The following is an 8,921-nucleotide window of genomic DNA, read 5'->3' on the forward strand; positions in this document are numbered from 1 at the left end:
AAGGGAAGGGCAAAGGGGCCGATACAGCTTGGCACCTGTGACGTCGCAACTCATTTCTACAGCTGAGTGAACTGGAGCAGCGTGAAATAAAGTGTCTTGCTCAAGAACACAACACGCAGCCCGGTCCGGGATTCGAACTCACAACATGACGGTCGTAAGTTTGCCGCTCTAGCCACACACACACACACACACACACATGTACTAAACAGCTCTTTTAACTTATCTTTTAAAACTTGTTTCTAAATTGTGCTTGATATACGAAGGTCAGTCGTACTTACACATTTGGAATTTTTCGAATACAAATATACAAACTCCTAAACGACTACTTACTAATTATTGTTCTAGTAGCAAATATTTTACAAAGGTTAACTGAATTATTCTAAATCTTTATCAATGTTTTATGAGATAAAAATCATCAGGATATAATTGTAACTTCTTGACTGGAAATTCTGGATCTGTATTTAAAAGCAGAGAAATATTTCTTTTCACAGAAGCAAAAATGTAAAAAGAAGTAGAGTGTAGGATATGCAAGATAAGCCCCTTAGAAAGAGACTGATAGTTTAACTAGATAGATATTATTCATTCCAATATTCACCTTAACTGACTAGTGATAAAATAGTATTTGTACAGCAAATTCGTGCACGGGAAACCTGCAACCTCTCCACATACGCATGTGCACACGTATGAAGTTTAAAGGCTTTGTGGAGTTACCTTTAAGAAAATGTGTTCAAACAAGAGCAGACACGCATTCAGTTTCAAAACAGCAGAGTTCCATATTAAATATATCAAAACAAAACAGAATGGTTTTCGCTGCTTATTTTTGTTTCCAAATCCCGACGAGTTAGAGTTCATGTTTCACCAATCCAGTAACAAAATACTAACAGTAATACATATGCCTTATTAAGCAACATCTTTCACTACGAAATATAACTTAGAACCGATGTAATCAATTCTTATTCATCACAAATATGCTACTTACAGGAATTGAAGTTTTTCATTTAGGTATATTAATTAGCTGAATTTCATCATTTGTTTTTAATCTTCTATCCATGTTCATTTTCCCCAGTACGCTGCCATAATATACACATATATATCTACATGTACGTACATACATACATACACACATACATACATACATACATTCATTCATACATACACACAAGCACGCACACTCACAAATACACACACATATACATATGTACCTACATAATATAATCTATAGTTTTCAATTTCTAGTTTTATCAATTAGACTAATAAAGGTCATTAACGTAATGAACGGTACAAATTAAATATATTAAGATACAATTTTTAATTCCTATGTCAACGATTTATAATTTACTTTCTAACACTCAAAGGTCAATAGAATAAATACCAGTAATAAGTTGATATCGTTTTAAGCAATAGCACCATTCCATTACCCAAAATCTCTGTAACCGATGTAATCAATCGATTTCATCATAAATCGAAAATACCATCGAGAAAGATATAAAGTTTAGGAGAACAGAATTTATAGTACAGCTTTGCTTCCTACTTGAAAGTCATCTCATTCCACTTATATCATTCATTGAAGGACATGTCCAAAATCTGGTTTCCATTATCTCATGAAACATTTCCTCTTCACTTTAGTTGCTAATGACTTTAGCAAAGAATTGAATCCGACAAAATCCACTTCAAACTAAGAAATAACGCCTTTTTGATTTGTCAAACTCAAAACAATGTTATTATTATTACGTAACCTTTTATCATTGATATAACAATTAAGAATGATTTAGATCGGAAACTTTTCTGACTGTCGCAAAAGAGAAATGCAATTGATGACATCCTGGTAATGCAGGATATTCAATGAGGAGAAGTAATTAATGTTTGAAAGTAGGAAATATTTTAACCTATTAGACTGTAGGAGCAGTATTAGAGATCTATTGTTCCTATAGTGATTCATGGGACTATCATCTCTGTTTTTTCTCCAGGTATACAAGAGATTAATAGAATTGATTACTGTATTCTAACCAAATATTCATGGTTCTGAAAGTGTTGCTGCCGCAGAGGCTAAATATGCTATACTATCGTATATACAGCATCTGAGCGAATGCAGTCTTTGAAAGGTAAGCGATCAGGTAAATAACACAATTATATTGCATGAGAACATGACAATCTCCAACCCCTTGGCGCAATTTCTGAAACCTTATCGAATTGACCAGCCACACGCATGAAACTCGATAATATGGAAAAAAGCATTTGAAGAATGAATTTTATTCATGGGCAAATTGGAAGAAGAAAAGTCATGGTGACTATGGTATTGGTATTTCGAAGTTGAGACCAGTAAGAAGTGAAAGTGTAATATTAGAAAAATTTAAGATAAAGGGATTTTAGACAAATAAAACTGATTTCAACTGACGAAGTTTTGAATTTGCTAGACCTGGAGAAATACAGACTGAAATTAACAACAATGCTCTCGAATTGTATAAAATTAAAATGTGAAACCATTTTACATACCAGAAGTTATTCCGACCTTTTCCTTTTAATGTTCCTCCTGCTGCAAAAAGTGATTTTTCTGATAACAATGTACAGGAAATCCAAACACGAGGTGACGGCAATCGACTTCCTTCTTTCCATACACCAGTTTGTGTATTATAGATTTCAAAACAATCCGTCGGGCAACCACCAGTTTTTTCTCCACCTGCATATATATTAGTAGATTTCTGTTTAAATATATTTGTGTGTTAATACAGGAGACTTTCAACAGTTTTACAGTTATTTAGACGCTTTGGTTTGGAATCAGTTTGGAAGAAATTCATATGGATTTCTAATGAGCTTAAGGAAGCAGTAACGGCATATGTGCCAAATTTCATGCATAACAATAGTAAGCGTAATATATAGTTTAAAACGATAAACGACAAGAAGAAATGTTCGTTCGTGTTTTCCCCTTTTCTTAAGCACTTACATTTAGTTTGTAAATGAAGCACATTTGTATTCATGAATAACTAAACGTTATTACTTTCATCCCCACAAAAAGTAAAAAAAACAAAAAAACGCATGAATTCGTTAGGAGGAATAATCAATTTAATCGATCCTAGAACTGTTTAATAATATTGTAACGCTGAATGTAAAATTCACCAAGGAAATGGAAATAGCTCAATACAATGCTCTATGCTAGAGATACAAACAACTTCTCACAAGTTAGTTTTGGAAAAGTGAGTTTTGTGATAAATATAGTGGAGACACAATCGACTTGAGTTAAACCCTTGTCTGCCAGAGAAATCATTATCGTATATGGCACTTTCTTATAACCTTTTTGTAAAGATCTTTCATTTATTTGTATCGCCTTGTTTTGCTGGTTAGTACCAGGAAATTCTTGATCGAAACAAGCCGATAATCAAAGGAGCTCCAGCGGTGACCAACCGTCTTGCATTTTTCATATCTATAATCACTGTCTAATATTTTCTTTCGACTTTAAGACAGCAAGGCTGCATTTGAGGGTTGTTTGGCTGCTATCTTTAGCAGTCTGGGGAAACAAATAAGAGGCTACCCCTTTGGTACGTACTAACTTCGTTGTTGGATTTAACTCAATGATAAATTATAAGATTAATTGGTACTGCTCTGGCTGTTTAATTAGATATTGTAAATACAATCGTGATGTAGATGCTTCTATAGAATGTCTTGAAATTTCATTCACAATAAATAGATAAACTAGAATACAATATGAATTAGCTCTGTTCTTATAAATAAATTAAACCAGTGTTTTAGAAACATGACGGGCAGGATATGGTCTGTTTCCTGAGTTATTGATAGAAATCTTAAACTATGTCATAGCGTTTCTTGACATCAATAGTTTTTATGTGTGGTGAATTCTGTCGAACAAGTGCTTATTGTTGTTTTTCATCTGCAATATGAAATGAAGTACCTTGCTCAAGGACAAAATACGCAGTCTGGTCCAAGAATCAAATCCATTACCTTATGGTCATGAGCTGAATTACATCCGAATTACCGGGAACATATAGTGGCACTTACACCATCAATATGTATTAGAAAAGTATGAACACGATACAAATCCCTTTTTCGCTTCCCTAAACGTCATGTTCTTCTTTCTAAATCAGAAGTGAAGGTAAATTATATTTCGTCGTGTGAAAGATAAAGAAATTTGTTTCAGAGGACGAAGGTATAGAAGTGATTTTATCTTTTGTTCTGAGCTTGATATTTCTTTCAGAGTAATGAACGAATGATGCATTTCAAGCCAACAGTTCATCTACACATATTAGTCAAATTTTTATCCATGTCTTTGTCTCTTCGTTTCACATAAATTCATGCTGCTGCACATATATTCTATAGAAGAATAGAAACTGGATTCGTTAAGTTTAATTACAATAGTAATGTATAGCCCTATTGTAGTTGACCGGTACATTACCGGTACATTACCGGTAGTCTTTTATCGTTACAGAAATAATGAAAAACAATTATTTACAAAACTAATCTTAAAGGAATATATATGATCATCACTACGATTATATCAAGACTCTCTTATACTAACATAAACTAACATAAACTCTCTTATACTAACATAAAAGCAACAGAACATATTTGAAAGGGTGTATGAGGATACAGTAAATTAGTGCCGCCCGGGAACTAGCAGGTACTTATCATATCGACTCTCGATGCAAAGGATGAAAAACAATATTGTTTTCTCAGGAAATGAACTTAAAATGTATAGAGACGTAATTAAATAAGACTTTACAAAGGATCCAGGTAAAGGAAGTCAGTAAGCATCGAGCAGTCCGAAGATGGTATAAAAAAGCAACTTTCAGGAACAAGTGTTGCTTATTGACGTAGAAGGTTGTAATTTTTTCCTCATATCGAAGTTCGATAAGCTGAAAAGAGTTATTTTATAGTTCACAGTTAGCTATTGGTGTTGCTTTGTATGCGAATAAAAATCCCTGTTTAGGGAATGGAGTTGGTAAAATGTAGGCTATATGTGTTTCCTAGCAAGCAGAACTTCCAAAGTAGTAATTACTCAACAAGGGGTACTCCACTAGCTGCTTATCAGGCTGAAGATTCCTCAGTTAGATGAAGGTTACATTTTGTCAAGGGATCCCATGTTAACTCGCATGAGGTTTGATCGAAAATGCGTGGAAAGCGCAGACAGAGAGAACAAAGAGGAAAGCATAAGTGCGAAAAAATAATATATGGTAGTCAGTAAATGTTTAAAGTTGTTGAGAAAATGAAAAAGCGTAAAAATAAAGAAATGGAGAGGGGCTAGATTCAGGAGAAAAAATTGGTAACATTAAATCTAGCTAGGGGAAGTTCTTTGTGAATTTAGGCTGTGGTTATTTACTATGTCTACTGTAAAATGAATAAATAAATAAATATATTTAAACAAAATCAAAGAAAAATAAAAGGGGCGAATGATAGGAGCAGGAGAAAAAGAGAAAAAATAGGCGTGGTAGTAGTTCGATTTTTTAAAAGAGAGGGGGAAGGAGAGGGAGGTAGGGGATAAGGTTTCTGGTTGATAGGGTTACATACTAACTCTAGGTAAGTTGGTAGTTAATCACTTAACAAGAAGACTATACGTGTAAGGCTATATATATATATATATGCATACGTACATGCATGTATGTATGTGTATACACACACACACACACACACACACACACACACATATATATATGCATATATACATATATACATACATGCATACATACATACATACATACATACATACATAAATTCATATACATATATACATACATGTATACATATATACGTACATATATACATACTCATATGTAGTGAATACAGAAGCGTGAATATGTTCGACTAAACTGAATGAACGAAGAGTGTTTATCATGTTTGTTTCTTGACTGTAAACTCATTCCAAAACTGATGAATTATTCCTTATGTAACAGGAATTAGTAAATTGATTTTAAATGTGGTTTCTTTGAGATGTATTTTCATTAGAATCCTCTTATTTGATTCTATGAGTATAAAGCTCTTTTAGACTTCGTCGCCATAAAAAGAAGAAAGATACTATTGAATTTAAAATAACTAATTAAAGTGAAACTGTTTGAAATAGTTTTGTTTTTAGAGGGAAAAAAAAACAGTTTGGGAAACGATTAAGTGTGACAAACTAAATTATTTAAATTATCTACATCTCATCTAGTATTTTTCAAGTTAAAATCTCGACTGCTTTATGATGCTGCTGAATTAAGTACCAGACATACACGTCACCAACGAAGATACGGACCTTTACTGCTGTAAACAATTTTATGATGATATGCGCGTACACTGTTAAAAGGAATTGAAAGTGGAAGACAGTCTGTTTATGTCGCTTTATGTCTGATATAAATCCTTCGTTAGGATTTATGTTGGGTGTAGGGTCTGCTTGAATTTCCGTGGCCACTTGAGGCAAATATTGTTTTCAGCAATGTAGATTTATTAATTTATCACATGGCTAATTTGAGACTTAATTAAATTCATTTTGTAAATTTGTAGATAGAAATAAGAAGGTGATATTTATTCAATAAAACTCAGAGTGTAGAGGGAGAAATTTTCTTTTTTCTGATTCAATGAAAATATGAAAACCAGTTCCTCTTTTTGAGCCAAACAAACAATCGAGCGCATTAAAGTTGATGACGACAGGGAAGATGTATGACGATAGGAAGTACTAAAGGACAACAGATTTATGGGGGAAAGTTTGAGCAAAGATTTACTGTGAGGTATAGGATGGAGTAAAAGTAGGGATGATGAGAGAAAGAGAAACAAATGAAAGATTATTTTGGGATGTAGAGTTAAATTCTTCTGTGCGTTTAGCAACTGGCGCAAAATATTTAAAACAACAATACACTGAACCTACCATCTTTAGCACTTTAATTATAAAGGAAATAAGAATTGGTAGAAAAGATACGTAATTCCAATTGTTTAATGTGCTGTAAATGAAGCCTATAACATTCATCATAGCGGTTGACATTAAATTCACGTAATATTGACAGAATTTTCGATATTTAGCAAATATATTCTGACATATGACATGTAAATACTTAAAGAACATATATTAAGTGGTCGGAAAAAATAAAAGAAATATTGTTCAATAATAGATGTATAGTTATTTTTCGTGATGCGATAAAGATTTGGATTATACTGTAGATAGGAAGTACAGAGTCTACAGCAGTGTGCGATTTGATCAGAATGAATGACAAAACAGGAAAGTGGAAAAATAAGAATGATTATTTACAATAAGTGTATAAAATAGTGTTTGAATAGTTTCGATATTATTGTGTCGTGCAAGAGATGGAAAGCCTGTGTAGGACATTTTAGTTGAGATATAATTTGAAAGGATACACGTGAAAATTGAGGTAGGCGGTGTTGTACAGGGAAATCTGTTTGCTGGAGTGCTATATCAAGCTGATTGACAGATATTTGGCACTTATCGTTAGTAGCCACCACCTACTTATGAATTTCGTTTTTCACCTCTAAGATTTGTATGTGAGTAAATCTTTGTGTTGCAACATTCCTATATAAGGATAAGTCCGTAAATGATTGAGTATGAATGTATAAATGAATTTTGTGTGTGATTATATTTCACATACGACGGATAACTGCTAGGATCGCAAGAACGTTGGACAAATGTTTAGCGGCATTTGTCTATCTTTAAGTACTCAGTTCAATTTCCACCGACGCAAACTTTGCCTTCCATTATTCCAAGGTTGATAAAATAAGTACCAGCTGTGCAATGGGGTCGATCTAATCGACTTACCCGCCCACCGAAAATGCTGGCTTTTTGTCAGAATTTGAAACTATTATTACTCTTAACGGATAAAGCATGAGTTGGCAGAAATATTAGCCCGCCGGTCAAAATATTTAACGGCATTTCGTTCTGAGCATAGAACTGTGCAGACGTCGACTTTACCTGCCGTCCTTTCAGAGATCGATAAAATAAGTAATAGACAAATTCTGAGTACAGTACAATCAATTTCCTCGCTCCGCCTCAATAATGCTGGTTTTGTGCCAAAATTAAAATGATTTCTCTAAGGTCAATAATACTTTGAGGATATAAAGATCCCAGAAATGTACATGTACTGATTGATATTAAGTAGCAGAAGTGGATAAACGAATCCGGTAGTATAATCTTTATTTTTCTATTAAACAATCTCTATAGACTGATAAGGTGAACAATACAACACATAAAACGTTTCGTTGATAAAATTTAATTTATGGACCTGGTTTAAGACTTTAAGCCGCTGCTAGAATCGTTAACGCGTCGTGCAAATTGCTTAGCGGCATTTCATCCTTCGTTTCAGTCCTAGTTCAAATTCTGCCGAAGTCGATACTTTGCCTTTCGGCCTTCTAGGATCTATAAAATAAGTTACCAGTTGAACACCGAGGTTGATGTAATAGACTTATCGCCTCGCCCCGAACTTGCTGGCCTTGTGCGAAAAGTTGAAATCAATTTATGTGTGTGATAAGTGGTGTTGGTAGTGGGGGCGATATATTTCCGGCGAAACCGAAAGGAAATTTAAGCATGTGCTACCAGCAAGCCATAAAATGTATATCTGTTTTAATATATATTACGAAATATCTTGAGAACAATTAAAAAGTCAGAACATTTTGCAAGTAAATAAATAAATAAATAAATAAACAGTTTAAAAATTGCATCTCCAAGATAGCGCCGATTACATACTGTTTCAGCTTGAAAATCCCAGTGATAACTCAAAGGACATTTATAGTTGGTGCTATTATAGAATCACTTAGCAAAACGCAGTTCTTGCTTCAATGTAAATAAGAATATTAACGTGATGTAAATGAAATAAAAATAGAGAATAAACAGAGTAATATCAGCAAAAGGAGGAAGATGAAGGAAATGATAAGTGTAAGAATAAAAGTATATAAGAGAGAGAGAGAGAGAGAGAGAGAGAGAGAGAGAGAGAGAGAGA

The 8,921-nt window shown here is 33.5% G+C and overlaps 1 protein-coding gene across 1 annotated transcript in view; it reads right to left on the reverse strand.

Annotated features, from left to right (window-relative positions):
• Window positions 1–8,921, reverse strand: part of LOC128247078 (kelch domain-containing protein 8A-like) — a 131,561-nt gene that overhangs the window by 31,410 nt on the left and 91,230 nt on the right. The window contains exon 4 of the mRNA XM_052965887.1: window positions 2,494–2,677. Within this exon, the coding sequence (XP_052821847.1) occupies window positions 2,494–2,677 (184 nt within the window). The remainder of the gene's footprint in view (window positions 1–2,493; window positions 2,678–8,921) is intronic.

Source organism: Octopus bimaculoides, chromosome 2, assembly GCF_001194135.2.
Source record: "Octopus bimaculoides isolate UCB-OBI-ISO-001 chromosome 2, ASM119413v2, whole genome shotgun sequence".
Lineage (NCBI taxonomy): Eukaryota > Metazoa > Mollusca > Cephalopoda > Octopoda > Octopodidae > Octopus > Octopus bimaculoides.